This window comes from Phodopus roborovskii, unplaced genomic scaffold, assembly GCF_943737965.1.
Source record: "Phodopus roborovskii unplaced genomic scaffold, PHOROB, whole genome shotgun sequence".
Taxonomy (NCBI): Eukaryota; Metazoa; Chordata; class Mammalia; order Rodentia; family Cricetidae; genus Phodopus; species Phodopus roborovskii.
Genome location: NW_026125543.1, coordinates 2,228,517 through 2,244,123, shown reverse-complemented (window position 1 = coordinate 2,244,123; position 15,607 = coordinate 2,228,517). Strand labels below are relative to the sequence as shown.

At 34.4% G+C, this 15,607-nt stretch overlaps 1 protein-coding gene across 5 annotated transcripts in view; it reads left to right on the top strand.

Annotated features, from left to right (window-relative positions):
- Positions 1-15,607, top strand: part of Nbea (neurobeachin) — a 511,635-nt gene that overhangs the window by 131,358 nt on the left and 364,670 nt on the right. For all 5 annotated transcript variants that reach the window (XM_051176972.1, XM_051176974.1, XM_051176973.1 and 2 more), the window contains exons 21-24: positions 322-514; positions 4,603-5,619; positions 7,178-7,395; positions 9,694-9,847. In XM_051176972.1, the coding sequence (XP_051032929.1) occupies positions 322-514; positions 4,603-5,619; positions 7,178-7,395; positions 9,694-9,847 (1,582 nt within the window). The remainder of the gene's footprint in view (positions 1-321; positions 515-4,602; positions 5,620-7,177; positions 7,396-9,693; positions 9,848-15,607) is intronic.

Sequence of the window (15,607 nt, the reverse complement as noted above, 5' to 3'; positions counted from 1 at the left end):
CATTTAAAGCTCTCTAGCTCAGACATGCTGTGCAATCTGGTGCCCAGGGTAGTAAAGTTGGATTAGGGTGCCTATAGAGCAAACTGAGTACATTGTTAGTGCTAGTTATGATGAGATCATTCAGAAACAATAACTGATTCTGACCAGGAAAATTAGGAAGTGATGCCAATTAATAATTCAAATTTTCTAAGGAAGAAATTGATGGAAGTCACAATACATAAAATAATGTTGTACTCAGATGATATTTTCATTATTTTATCTACATGTCAAAGTAGTAAATTGTAATTTTGATATTTTTAATGAGATCTTTTTCCTACTTAGATGCTTACTGCAATGTTCAGTGTGGCAGGATTGGATGTTTTCTCTTGGCTATATCAATCCAAAAAGTTCTGAGGAACAGAAGATTACTGAGATGGTCTACAACATCTTCCGGATTCTTTTGTATCATGCAATAAAATATGAATGGGGAGGCTGGAGAGTCTGGGTGGACACACTCTCAATAGCCCATTCTAAGGTAATGGGGACCTGGCATGTTCTTTCATTGATGGTTCAGCAGTGGACTGTGTCGAAAAACTTTCATCTGGTGCCACCTGGTGGACACTCTTAGTTATGGCCCCTTCCTTTATTCCAGTTGTGACTTTATTCATTTTCTGCCCTTTGGTGGGATTCCAGAGCTTGAAGGTGGTTTCAAGATCATTAAATCAAACACAAAGTTTGTAAATTAGAAATATTGTTTTAACAACAGTTAAAAGTTAAAGTTTATTTGTTTGGGTTTTTTTTTTTTTTTTTTTTTTTTTTTTTGTGGTAGGGTTTCTCTGTGTAGCTTTGGAATTTGTCCTGGAACTCACTGTGTAGACCAGGCTGGCGTTGAACTTACAGAGATCCCCTGTCTCTGCCTCCAAAGTATATGCTTATTTCCACACCTTCTTTAGTAGAGTTATTACCATAACAAATCAGGTCTAGGAACGGAATGTATATCTCTCATTTTGAATGTGAAGCCAAAGACATAGGCTCATTCTGTGTGCTTTCTACACAGTTGTGTATTGTGTATATTTAGTTGTGTATTTAGACTTCTATGAATAATTTATCCCATGTAATTTTATTTTATTATTATTATTGTTTCATTGTTTTTCAAGACAGGGTTTCTCTGTGGCTTTGTAGGCTGTCCCTGGAACCAGGGTGGCCTCAAACTCACAGAGATCCACCTCCTGACTCTGCCTCCTGAGTGCTGGGATTAAAGACTTGCACCACCAATGCCTGGCCTCATGTGATTTTAATGAATGTTCCTGAATATTTAAAAGCACAAAGTACTGTGGCTTTCTACACAATAATAATAAAATCTCCTGAAAGTGTTAGATTATAAAAATAAATAAATAAATAAAGGTTAAAGTGTATGTTTGTATCTGTGGAAGTCAGGATGGTTTGTAGGAGCTGGTTCTCTTATTCCACTTTCTGGGTTCAGGTCATCAGTCTTGGTGGCAAGCACCTTTCCCTTGTTAGTCATCTCAGTGTTCCCTCAATTGGAAATTTTACTATGTATGTTTGATGTGAGCAGATGTGAGAACTTAAAGTATGAACCATTTTTTTTTAATTAACCATTCTCAATTTTCACAAGCATATTTCATGAATAGTAGTTGAAATGTACTTCTAAAGATGCTTTTAAAGTCATATTTCTTTTCATTCTCAAGTGAATAATAAATACTTGTAAATAATAAGTAAATAATAAATGGGCCTTGGCTGAGTGAAGAAAGTACTTTCTATACAAGCATAATGACCTGAATATGGATCCCCTTCATCCATATAACAGGCTAGGGCATGGCTGTACACACTTCGCCTCCAGTGCTGGAGAGCGCAGTGGATGGGTAAATCCCAAGGACTCTCTGGCCAGCCAGCCTCTCTAGCCAAAATCATGCATCCCAGTTCAGTAAGAAATACTGTCTCAAAAAAATGAGGTGCCAAATGTGATTGAGAAGACATCTCAGCGTCAGTGACTTGTGAATGTCCTTACCTGGTGCCAAGCTGGCCTGAAATTTACATAGGTCTCTCTGCTTCTGCCTCCCCAGTGTTGGGATTAATGCAGTGCACTTTTAACAATATTCTTAATTGTAGTGCAGTAGTCACTGTTCTGTTGCTATGAGGAGACACCATAACCAAGATAATGCTTATAAAAGAATTTTGGGTATTGCTTACTGTTTCAAAGGTTAGTCCATTACCATCATGGCAGGAAGCATGGTGGTAGACAGGCAGGCATGGCGCTCGAGAAGTAGCTGAGAGCTACCTGCTGATCCATGGGCAGTTGGTACTGGACCTAATATGGGCTTTTGAAATCTCAAAGTCCACTCTCAGTGACACACTTCCTCCAACAAGGCCCCATCTATTCCATTAAGGATCCTCCTGATCCTTCTCATCCTCCTTAAATAATGCCACTCCCTGGTGACTGAGCATCTAAATATATGGATCTATGGTGACCTGGGGACCATTCTTGTTAAACCACTACATTTAGTACCTTTTAATTCGAAGATTCTATCTCTCCCTATTAAATATATTTTGTCTTTGATAAGGAGAGTTATACATTTATGCACACATTATATTCTAGTAATTCAAAGTGGTGTGTCCTCAACCTATAGCATCACAGACGAAACATAGATATCCAAAATTACACTGCTAATCCAGTTAAGTTGCAGTTATTTTTAACAGGAATTAGAAACAAGATAATACATGTTTAGGTTTTCTGGTCTGCCTCTGATGAAGCTTCTCAACTCACCAGTTTGGTGTGAAAGAAGACAAAGAGAATAGGCACATCAGTTAACATGGTTGTATTAGAAAACAATTTTACTTACCAAAATAGATTACAAACTGATGTGGCCTTTGAGTAACAGGTTGCCAGCCTCCATGATTGAGGAATTTTTCTGTAGGAAACAGGTTTCATATTGTTAAAGAAAGGTCAGCCAAAATACCTGTTAGTCCACAGGTTAAAATTAATTTTGTGTGCCTGTAAGGAAAGATTTTTAACATTAGAAAAATTTAGAAATTATGATACCTGTTGTAGTCCTACATTTTTGCAACATGCACACTTTTGCGTTTGTCATTGCTTAGTAAGTTGTGATATAACAAATAAAAAGATATTACAAGTCCTTGCATAGAACATATCCTGATGTTTCTAATTTAGTTACCTGTCTATATGTAAAACTGATGCAGTGCCTTATAAATGTTTGTTTATACGTGCATGTGAGGTACTTTCAGTAGTGGTGGTGATGGGTAAAAACATTATAGTAGTCATATGAAAGCTGGCATAGTAATGGTAGTTGTGATATTGGATATTATCATCTGCCAAGTTGTTAAGATGTTGCACAAGTTCCAATAGGTATTAATAATAAAAACCCAGAGTTAGATATTAGGTGGGGAAAACCGAAAGATCAGAGAAGCAAAGCAGCCAGCCACTACCTCTAACTCAACCTCAGACCAAATGGGCAATCCTGTCCCTATGATCCCTGAGACTGTATCTCAGATTGAATCCTCAGACTGCTTCAGACTGACTGCTGCTCAGATTGCACTGTGCTTATGTCTATTACGGATTGTTTTTCCTGCCAGCCTGGTCCCACATCCACATCAGCCCCAAATGAACACACAAACACTATATTAATTATTAATCTGTTGGCCAATGATTATGGCTTCCTATTGGCTAGATCTGTCTTAATTATTAACCAATTTCTATTAACCTAAGTATTTCTACATGGTTGTATCTTACTGGAGAACACCTGACTTGTGTCCTCTCTTTCCAGGATCACATGATGACTCCTCCCTGCCTATACTTTCCAGCATCCTCTTTTGTCTCCTAGTCCCACCTATCATATTGCCTCATTGGCCAAACAGTGCTTTATTCATTAACCAATAAGAGAAACATATTTACAGAATGACATCTTTCTTCACCTGTCTCCTGCCTTATATTCCTCTCTTCACCCAGCCATATCATTCCTGTCTCCACCCTCTAGTGTTGGGATTAAAGGCATGTGGCTCCAAGTACTAGGATCACCCTTGTAGTACTGGAATTAAAGGCATGTGATCCCAAGTACTAGGATCACCTTTGTGTGAGCTCTGTTCCTCTTTTAGACTGGATCTGTTTTCTTAGCTTAGGGTGGCCTTGAGCTAACAGAGATCTGTCTGTCTCTGTCTCCCAATAGCTGGGATTAAAGGTGTGTGCCACCATTGCCTGGCCTCTATTGTTAACCATTGTGGCTAGTTCTGCACTCTGATCTTCAGGCAAGCTTTATTCATTACAGCATAAACAAAATATCACCATATTAAGCCTAAACATTGTTCACAAGTTCGATATCATATGATTTGGTTAACATTGAAATACTTAACCTGTACAAAGGAATCTTAATATTACATGTTTCCTATATGATTAGAGACAAGTCAGGAAATAATTTATTATTGTATTTCATCATTGTTCCCAATTATATAATAAACCAATTATTTAATAAAACTAGATCTTAAAATAATTGTATTATTTTTGCTATTATTACTACTTTATTACTCTTTTTTCTATATTTCTCTTGAAATATACATGGTACCTCAGTTTTCTCTTTACTTATTTCCTAGGTTACTTATGAAGCACACAAAGAATATCTGGCCAAAATGTATGAGGAGTATCAACGACAAGAAGAGGAGAATATTAAGAAGGGAAAGAAAGGAAATGTGAGCACCATCTCTGGTCTTTCATCACAGACAACAGGAGCAAAAGGAGGAATGGAAATCCGGGAGATAGAAGACCTTTCCCAAAGCCAGAGCCCAGAGAGTGAGACAGACTACCCAGTTAGCACAGATACACGAGACTTGCTCATGTCAACCAAAGTCTCGGATGACATTCTTGGAAGTTCAGATAGACCTGGCAGTGGAGTGCACGTGGAAGTGCATGATCTTCTAGTTGATATAAAAGCAGAGAAAGTGGAAGCCACAGAAGTAAAGCTTGATGATATGGATTTATCACCAGAGACGTTGGTGGGTGGAGAGAATGGTGCCCTCGTGGAAGTGGAGTCCTTGTTGGATAATGTGTACAGTGCTGCTGTTGAGAAACTCCAGAACAATGTGCATGGAAGTGTGGGTATCATTAAAAAAAATGAAGAGAAGGACAATGGTCCATTGATCACACTAGCAGATGAGAAGGAAGAGCTTCCTAACAGTAACACATCTTTTCTCTTTGATAAAATACCCAAACAGGAAGAGAAACTGCTTCCAGAACTTTCTAGCAATCACATCATCCCAAATATTCAAGACACCCAAGTACATCTTGGTGTCAGTGATGATCTTGGATTGCTTGCTCACATGACTGCAAGTGTAGACTTAACTTGCACTTCCAGCATAATAGAAGAGAAAGACTTCAGAATTCATACAGCTTCAGATGGAGTGAACAGTGCCTCTGAAAGAGATTTAGCATCATCAGTTAAGGGGTTAGACTATTCTGAAATGACTGCTACAACTCTAGAAACAGAGTCATCCAATAGCAAAATTGTACCAAATATTGATGCAGGAAGTATAATTTCTGACACTGAGCGATCTGATGATGGCAAAGAATCAGGAAAGGAAATCCGAAAAATCCAGACTACTACTACAACACAAGTAAGCCATCCCATGTTAATTCTAGAAGTAACCAAAAGCACCAGATAGGCATTGAGTTGTTAGCTACAAAGTGGTTTCTTAGAATGACACTACACTTAAATCAAAGTAATGTATAACAGAACTGAGTACTACGGCATGTACATATGAAATTCAAATGATCAATTGTTTCATATGGCTCAAATGATTCCCAATTCTGCCATATTTCTCTAATTCTACTCACCCTCTTTGCACCTCAGATTCTCCTGCCATACAAGATGTTGTAATAGATTAAAATAAGAATGTTAAGGTATTTTGCCCATGTTTTGACTACATTTATACCTTTGTCTTGAGATCTTCATTCTAACCTTGTGCTCCAGGCCAGCCCTGTTCTGGGGATTGTAGAAAAGAGGACTTGTAGCCAGCTTGAACATATGCATGAGCAATAGGGAAAGGGGCTGTTGTCTATGTGCCTATTGTGCTCCAGACACTGTGGTAAATGATTTCAGATTCAGTTCTCACAATACTCCTGTGAGGTAGGTAATACAGCTGAGAAAATTTGTAATTTCTAGCAACTTGAATCTTTCCATACTAACATGGAGATAGAATTTGTTCTTTTTTTTAAAAAAAAAAAAGGATGCTGCTTAGGCCTGGTGTTAATGTCAGTGCTGTGGTTTTGGCCAATCTGTAGTAAAGTTAAAAACCACTATGTCTTCTGAGATAAACTTGAGTTGTGACTACTTAATTTTTGGACTAAACTGGTACATTATGGTTACGATTTGTTGAGATAATAGTGACATTTAAGGATTTGAATTTTGTTAATCCTGTGGACTTGTCTTTATATTTCATTGAAGGTAAGTTTATGTTTCCATTCCTCCCATATTGGATAGAATAAACCATGTCTTTGTATTCCAGTAAGAATACTGTATTATATAGTCTGAACGGGGGAAAGGTGTTTATCTTTTGTTTCTTAACTGCCAGTTTCCATTTTGGTGGCAGTTGTACTACAGTGGTAATTGGCAGAGAGAGATAATATTGGATGAGGTAAGATCATTGCTTGCTGGGCGTTACAATCCCTAGGCTTGTCTGTTTTTCATTGAGAATGCACAGTCACTTTTATGGCATCTTTTCCTACATCATACAGTGTGTTTATTTTTTATTGAAGTATTGTGAATGAAATACACTTTGAAGTTAATTTGAGTCCCCTCCAGCAATATTTTTTTCATCATGAGTTTTTAGTTATAATCAATTGATGTTGTGTATCCATTGTCCCCATTCATGCATACTTCCACAAACGGTATCTTTTACTATTGTGAAGAACCTGTTCCTAGGGAAAGAGGATCTGGTTTTTAGTGAAAACTTCAGTGCTGTCTCTTGATGAACTTTCCTAGATTCTGCAGTATCAAAGCAGAAGTCTCACTAGTAGACTTTGGATGAATCTAAAGGATTTCTGTGCAGGTGTTTGAAATACACTCACCCACTTAAGTCACATGTAAAGCACCCAGTCCCTTTATTATGCACACTGGTTTTTGAATCTCACATTTCTTTTGTGCTCCACAAAAGTTTACCTTCTCTCTTTTAGGCTGTTCAGGGCAGGTCTGTCACCCAGCAAGACCGAGATCTCAGAGTTGATTTAGGATTTCGAGGAATGCCAATGACTGAGGAACAGCGGCGCCAGTTCAGCCCTGGCCCCCGGACTACCATGTTCCGGATTCCAGAGTTTAAGTGGTCTCCAATGCACCAGCGGCTTCTCACTGACCTATTGTTTGCATTAGAGACAGATGTGCATGTGTGGAGAAGGTACAACCGTTTCTTTTCTAAATTTTGAGCACCTTTAAATTGAGAAAATGAAATTCTTAAATTTTCATTTCATATACATGTCTGTTTTGTTTTGTGTGCAAGTCTGTGTACAATGTGCATGGCCTGGTACCTGCTTAGGTCAAAGGTGGGTGTTGGATCTCCTGGAGTAGTAGATGGCTGTAAGCAAGCAATGTGGGTTCTGGGAATTGAACCTGGGTTCTCTGCAAGAACAGCAAGTTCTCCTAACCACTGAGCCAACTTCCCATGCAAGAAAATGAATATTTTTATTGAATGATTTATGTCATCTGATGGAATTTACAAATTATATTTGATCAAACAATTAAATATTTAATTTTTTGATAGATAAATATTTATATAAAGTATATTTTTACAATGTTTGGAGATATATAACAATTTAAATGAAGACAGTTAAGCAGATTTTTAAAATCTGGCATTGCTTTTTCTACACAAAAAAGAATTAAAGGCCAGCTTTGGTTTATACTCCTGTAATTGCATCTGTTCTTGTTAAACTTAATACTATGAACTATATTATTGTTTAGTAACAATGGTATTATAACACTTTGTACTAAAATAAATATCAAAGTAGCCTATAACATGAATGTCATTAGAACCTATTACATGGGAAATAAGAATCTGAGACACAATATAGGCCGATGGATGTTTATTTGAGAGAAATCAATTATACCAGAAACAGATGACTGCCACAGGTTCTTGCTCCAAAGATGCACCTGATACTCTCTGTCTCCAACCAGGAAGTAATAGAGTGAGCTAGTCCCCACTGGTCACATCCACACCTGTCCCCACTCCCCTTTGGGCGTGGTCAGTGCAACAGGCATCTCACTACAAGAACCTATATGTATAGGCATTTAGTGGATGTTGGTTTGAATCTATCTGAATTAAATATTTTCTTTTTTTTTAACTATTCAGTACAGTTTTCTAATAGCACATTCACATTTCTCAATCGGGGGATGTATTATTTACATGTGCAAGTGTGTAAATTGATTTTCCTTCAGGATTAAGGATGGACACTTGAGGCTGTCAGCATTTAAAGGCAGGCTTTCCTTCCTTTTTCTCTCCATCTTCTTATTCTTTTCCTTTACCTACCCTATTTATTTTCCTTTTCATTAACATTTTTTTTCTATTGAATGAAGTCATTTAAGAAATTTCTCCCATACTGTCTATCAGGGTTGTACATTAATTTGGAAAACAACCCCCCATGACCACCAAAAGAGACGGAATTCTTATGAGTAGGCTGTGTGGATCAATTCTGATTGTAGATCCAGTACCTGATGAGGCCAAATAATCTATGGAACAAAACCTGAAATGTTCTTGTGGGGAACATGACCTGACTGTTGTGGAAGTTGTCATTATATCTGCCAAGGGAGTTTTTGTGTTTGATATGATCACTTAGTTCATAAGCTAGGCATGAGCTCATGATAATGTTGCTGCATTTTATGTACCCTGAAATAACTAGGGAAGATAAAATAGCATGAAAGGCATGACTGCAGATGTGAAGGTCAATGTGTGAGGTGAAAAATGTGATGTGTCTTTGCTTTCTTTATTGATACTCATGAAAGTTTCTAAACATAAGTGTATACAAATTTTTAACATTATTTTTAGGATAGAGGAAACATCTAACCACAATAAAACATTGTACTTCTTTATCACCCTCATTTCATATTTTATAGGGAATACCCTGCTGCTGACTCACTCTGTGACCTTCCTTTTCATATGTAGTGACTCTTGAACTTCTGCAGTTGGCTTCAGTAATGCTTCACTTTACGCTTTCCCTCATGGTGAGAGGTTCTCTCAGAGCCACAACTGGAACTTTCTCACTGCAGGCTCTCAGCTGGTTTGCTTCCTAACACAGAACAAACAGCTGCAACCAAACTAATTTTAGTTAAATTCATGGAGCCACTCAGATGTCTTAGCAGTAGTTAATACTCAGAAATGTGAAATGGAGGATTATTATCCTGGGCTACCTTCCTGGTGAGTTTAGGCCCTGGAGTATTGATGTCCATTCTTAAACCAAGAAAGAACAACAAGAATATCACACACACACACACACACACACACACACACACACACACACACACACACACACACCCCTTGCAGAAACATTTTTAATAAAATGTTTGAATTGTGATTTGTTTTTGTGCTAATAATTCCATATCAAATTTTTCTAGCACTTCTCTATTTTGTAATTGTTTTCACTTTAAAATTTTTATTCTGAATAATTTACATGAAGGAAATAATTAATCATGGTTTTTTTTTCAGCCATTCTACAAAGTCTGTAATGGATTTTGTCAACAGCAATGAAAACATTATTTTTGTACATAACACAATTCACCTCATTTCCCAAATGGTAGACAACATCATCATTGCCTGTGGAGGAATTTTACCTTTGCTCTCTGCGGCTACATCACCAACTGTAAGTCCTTTACCTCCACCTAGTGGCTATATTTTGTAATGACATGAATTGAGGAATCCAGTCATTTCAAATACAGGAAATAGGCAGGTTGTTAATAATATCTCCTACAGGAATTTTTTTTAAGCCATTTATTATATTTATATTTCAGTCTCTTTTATTTGCCAGTAATTGGGTATTCCTGTACATATTTATTAGAGCATTTCTCAGTTATTTCTGGTGAAATCTTTTAAGAACTAGAGTTGTATTTTTTTTACTTTTATATGATATGTATCTCATTAAAACATATATAGTAGACTGTTAAAATTAATTTGTAACATATAACTTTTATCAATTTTCCATTAAAATATCTACTTCTCTTTCTTTATAAAACATTGAAAATACTAATATAATCAATTTGGAAGCATTTAATATTGATCATGTCCTTTAAAGTACAAAAGACCAGTGTTAAGTTATATGTAACTTTCATTTTATAGGTATCTTTAGTTCTGGGCTGTGGTGTCTGTATCGGAGTGTTAGTACTTATGTCTAGCATTTGTGGGTATTTGGTTTGATTCCCATAGTCAAAAAAATTTTAAAAATATGTTTGACTTATCTCAAAATGACTCCATTTAGGTGTAACTTGCTTAGATGGGAAAGAATATAGAATTCCACTTGCCTTGTGGCCCATCTTGCTATTTCTCATAAGAAATGCTTTTGTAAGCCCTAGAATACACCTTTGCCAAATACAACCCTATAATTTATTAACCCATCTATTGCTTAGTGAAGAATGCTTTCAAATTAGTCCATTTTTTTATTTCATCAGTAACATGATTTTCCTAAATGTCTCTTCTACTCTGTTCACTGGAATAGCACTGAAGTTAAAATATTTGCTGCAACAGACTGTAATCTCACACACTTCACCCAGGCACAAATACTTGTGTTCATGATGAATTTATCTGGCAAGTTACAGGCAAGCAGACTAGTTTTGGGACAGATCAGCAATGGGTCCTGTGGAATTAATTAGTAACCAAACCAAGGAAATGGCCTGGAAGTAACAAAGAGTTGTGAAGGCTGATGCCTAGCATTGGTTTTTCACCCCTCTGCCAGTTTCAGCATTCCTCTAGTGATGTTTACTAAACTCTGGTAAACTGCTGCTTTGTCTTTACATCCAATACTAAATACAGTACTTTCTGTGTGGAATCTTATATATTGTCATTTGTTTTCAGGAAATTTTAAGATACTGTGTTTACTTTAATATGTATATTGAGTGCTTTTACACTTTTGTGCAGAACAAAAATGATCATTCTATAACATAATTTAGTAATAAGTTATTAAAATTTGCAGAGGTTTGAAATGTCCACATTATTAAATACCTCCAAAATTTTATTGTTAAATATTTCTGTTAGTAAAGTATTAAATAAATGCAGTAACTCATGAACCTGTTACATATACTACTTTAACACTCAATATAGCTTATTTTTAAATTAACAAATACAAAGTTAAGATACTGGCATTTTTTAAGTTTTGCTCCAAAGAATATTTGCATATACTACTATAGTTTGGGGTTTTAAAGTAATAATTTTCCTTTTATTTAGGCTGTTCTTAGCAGATTTAGAAGTTAATTTTTTTGTAGAAAATTTTTTGTCTTTATATTCCTGTTAATTGGTCCATTAACTGATGGTACATATGCTTGATTATGCAACACACTTGATTTTGTATATTTATATGACTTGTCAATGCATTTTATATATCAATTTATTATTATTTACTAAAACATAACTATATTTAATATATAATATAAATATATTTCTTTTAAAGAAAGTTTTATATAATTATATATTTGTGTATATATATATATATATCTTTAAAAAGAAACATCTATACTTGTTCTCATACTTTCTAGATTATGTGGAAATGTGAAGGATATTATTTTCTTTTAGTGTTACTGGATTTTTTTAGTGTTCTTGCTATGTAGTGGGAAAAGGAGGGAGGAGCCTGAATAAAGAATGAAATCTGCACTGAGAACATGAGCTTTTCAGCTCAAAACTACCAAGTACAAACCCTCAGGAGTTCTGGAACAGGTGAGAGGGAGGAGACACTAGGGTTGCTCTGCTTTACCAAGGGAGCTGTCATATACGAATGTCAGAATATCAACTCCAGATGCATGAAGCAGAAACCCTTTTTTACATTTCTATGTCTGTGAAGCTTTCCATTTTTTAATAACTGGGAGTAATGATGGCAAGGTTTCTGTGTGGAGCCAGATAGCAAATATAACACAGGGATTTGTATAAAAACATTATTATTATAGAACAGTCAAAAGTTAGATAAATTTATTCTTATAAAAATAACTTGAATTTTACTCAATGACTATTAAGTATGATAAACTCTTTTAGCAAATGTAGTTATCTCTTAGGAGATACATATCTTATTTATTTCTTGTCATTAGACATTTTTAATGTACAACTATATTAAACTTTAAAAAGATAGAAGTAGAATGCAAAATACATTTTGTAGTTCACTATTTAAAAAATAACAACCTAAAGCTTAACCCAGAAGTAAGCCTGTGTTTATTTTCAAGGTAAGTGCTGTACTCTGTTGTTGGGGTGCTGGCCAAAAACAAACTTATATTTTCAGTGACACTCAGATATGAATTTTTTGTAAAGCTTGGAATAGATGGAAATGGTATGAACCTCAGAATGAGATCTATCTAGGCTGTATTATTTGCTGGGCATGGGCCCAACCTTGGTTTCATTGGCTGAACAAATAATAATTATACTGATCTCACAGAAAGTGTGAAAAATCATGTTTGGTAGCAGATGTCCTATGTAGTAAGTGGGGAAGCCTCCTAGAGCTTTCTTGAATTCCTTCAATAATTACATTTTTTACATATTTATCTGATGGAATAGTCATCCCAGTTTATTTTAAAACCTTTCATTTATAAACCTCTACATTTAGAATGTTTAAAATAATATAGTTATTATAGATAATTAATTTTGATAGCAAGATATTCAATCAAAAACATTTTTGCTTGCTATTTCTAGGGAACTGACCATTTGAAGTTATCTGTTTCCTCCCTAAAGCCATAAATAAAAACAGCAGTATGTGTGTAGTAGGAAAAACATTTCTGAATTGCTTTTATGGTGTTATTCTTCTGAAAGAAAGTTTTGAAGTCTTTAATTAAAACATTACCTGTAAGGAGATTATTTAATGTAGATTTTAAAAAGACTAGGGATGCTCATGGCTTATAGTAAGCCAGTCTAAAAAAACAGTATTCTATTGGGGTTTTGGATAACTATGTTATTAAACTGTGTTATGGTAAATAAGTCACAAAAATGTTTTAATTAAAAATAATCCAGTAATTGTAACCTTAATATTCAAGATAAAATTAAAACACTTGACCCAGCATGGGTGGTGCCTTCCTTCATTTTTAGAGAAAGCAAAAGCAAATCTCATTAGAATTCTTCTGAGTTTGAGGCCACCGTGGTCTACATGTGAGTTTCAGACTGCCAGAGCTACATAGTGTAACTCTATTTGTAAATAAAAAAATAAACACAATTGGACCACTTAATATGCACTTTGATCAATGTTTACTTTATGGAAGAGATATTATTTTGTTGAGTTTTAGGGTTAAATTGTCATTTATTTTCTACCACACTGTTCAAGTTTTATGAATGAAGGCAGAGAATTTGAAGGAAACCTTGAAAATAAGCAAAGAACATTGTCAGTCATACATTACTTCACATTTTGTTATGATTACTCAATTTTTTTTTCCTTTTGGTTCTTGGGTCAGGGTTTCTTTGTGTAGCCCTGCCTATCCTGGAACTAACACTGTAGACCACGCTGGCCTCAAACACAGAGAGACCCTCCTTCCTCTATCTCCCTAGTGCTGGTATTAAAGGCATGTTCCAAATCTCGTAGTGCCCAAAATCACTGCTCAACAATCACTCAAAATTTTAAGTTGACCATTTTAGTCAACTATCAGAATACAGTGTCAAACATGGTTTAATTTTATTCTTCCCAAGAAAATAATAGAAACTGACACTTCTAGATCTTCAAATAATTGCACTATCATAAAGAAGGAAAGCAACATTTTCATCTGTGTCAAGCATGGTGAATGTAGTCATTAGTAACTGGGTGTAGGGTTGGAATATATGAAACTTTGGTTTTGATATTGTTTATCACTTAGTAATTATCCAGTTGGTAGTCTCAGGATTCTTGTATGTGTTTTCCTAGTGAAGATAACATGAAAATAGCTTATTTTCAAATTAATACTTGCATTTATTTGTTGTAAAAACTGGAAGATTGGAATTTTTAGTTTTGTGGAAAAAAAATCTATAATGATTTTATCATATAGACCTGATTCTTAACAAGGCTCTGAAACTTTTAGATAATATGTATTACCTAAGCTCATATTATAGGCCTTATATAATTGTACCAGTGAGTTACTTTCTGACACAGAAAGTGTATTTTAAAGTTGTTATGGCATAAATATTTTAGTTTTATATAGGAAGGTTTGAATATTTGAGAAAATTAATTATGATTAACTCATATAAAAAGTTTAAATAATTGGTGTAAAAGATACATCCATTTCCCTGAGTCATTTCTGCTCAAGTTCAAACTGAGTTAGGGTTTGAAAAGGGGCATTCAGTATTCACTTTCTCATTAATCATGCACTAGGAAAAGATACTTGTTTTGTAAAATATAATTTGCATTCTTTTTCCTATATTTGCTATATTCACATGTGTTTATTTGGGGCAGTTATTAAAAAAATTTAAATGTTTCATATGTAATCTTAATCTTATTCATGTACTTTTTAAAGTGAATATATTCTGAGAATTTTATTTTCCTAAAATAATCAAATATAATTTTAAAATGTTATTTTGTGTTTCAATTTTACATGTATTTTTATTTAATTTTAATACTTTCCTTTTTCTTGTACTTTTTTGGTCTGTTGTCTGTTTTGTCTAATGCATGTCCAGGGTTCTAAGGTTAGTATTACTTTTGCAGTAATTTTTTTAGGATTTTTAATTTTAAATTTTATTTTTAATTATGAAAATTTTACTTGGTTATATTTTGAGTTTTCATATCATCTTTTAATCTTTGTATATTTTAAAAATTCATTAAAAAGATTATTTTCCTAATACATTGATGTATTTGTTTTATTATTCACAACCATAACTATCATAAACATGAAAACAATATAGAGTCCTATGTCAATCAGATTTCAATTATATGAAATTGGATGAGATATATGTTAATATTTAGTGAGAATTAAATTAATTTTATCATAGGATGCTTATACAACATCATGTTTGTAAACTATATTAACAAAAGAATTATTTTCTAAGTTATTCATGTTAAGAATATCTTTTACTTTCAGTTTTGATATTTTGGTAGAATAAGTTTGTCAAATTATTTAGATAATTTAATTAGGTAATTAATATTTGTATCTGATTCATTATTTCAAACTTAGAGCATATTTCACTAGATTTGTAGATTCCAATTGGAAAATAAAGCCATAATACAGTGAAGTAGGCCTCTCAAGATTTCAAAAATTTAAAATGATGAAGAATGTAAGAATATATCTGTAGATATTATTAAGATTTTTTGGCTGATAGAAGCAATGGCCGGTGTTTCATCCTAGAACAAATGAAAATAGATTTGCAATGAAGTATTTTCTTATAACTGTTAAGCTGTGATCACAGCAGTTTAATTTGATGCAAGCAGGCTGCATTTCCAAAGACAGTGTGAAAGTCAGTAAGATCAGGAATCTATTCCGTG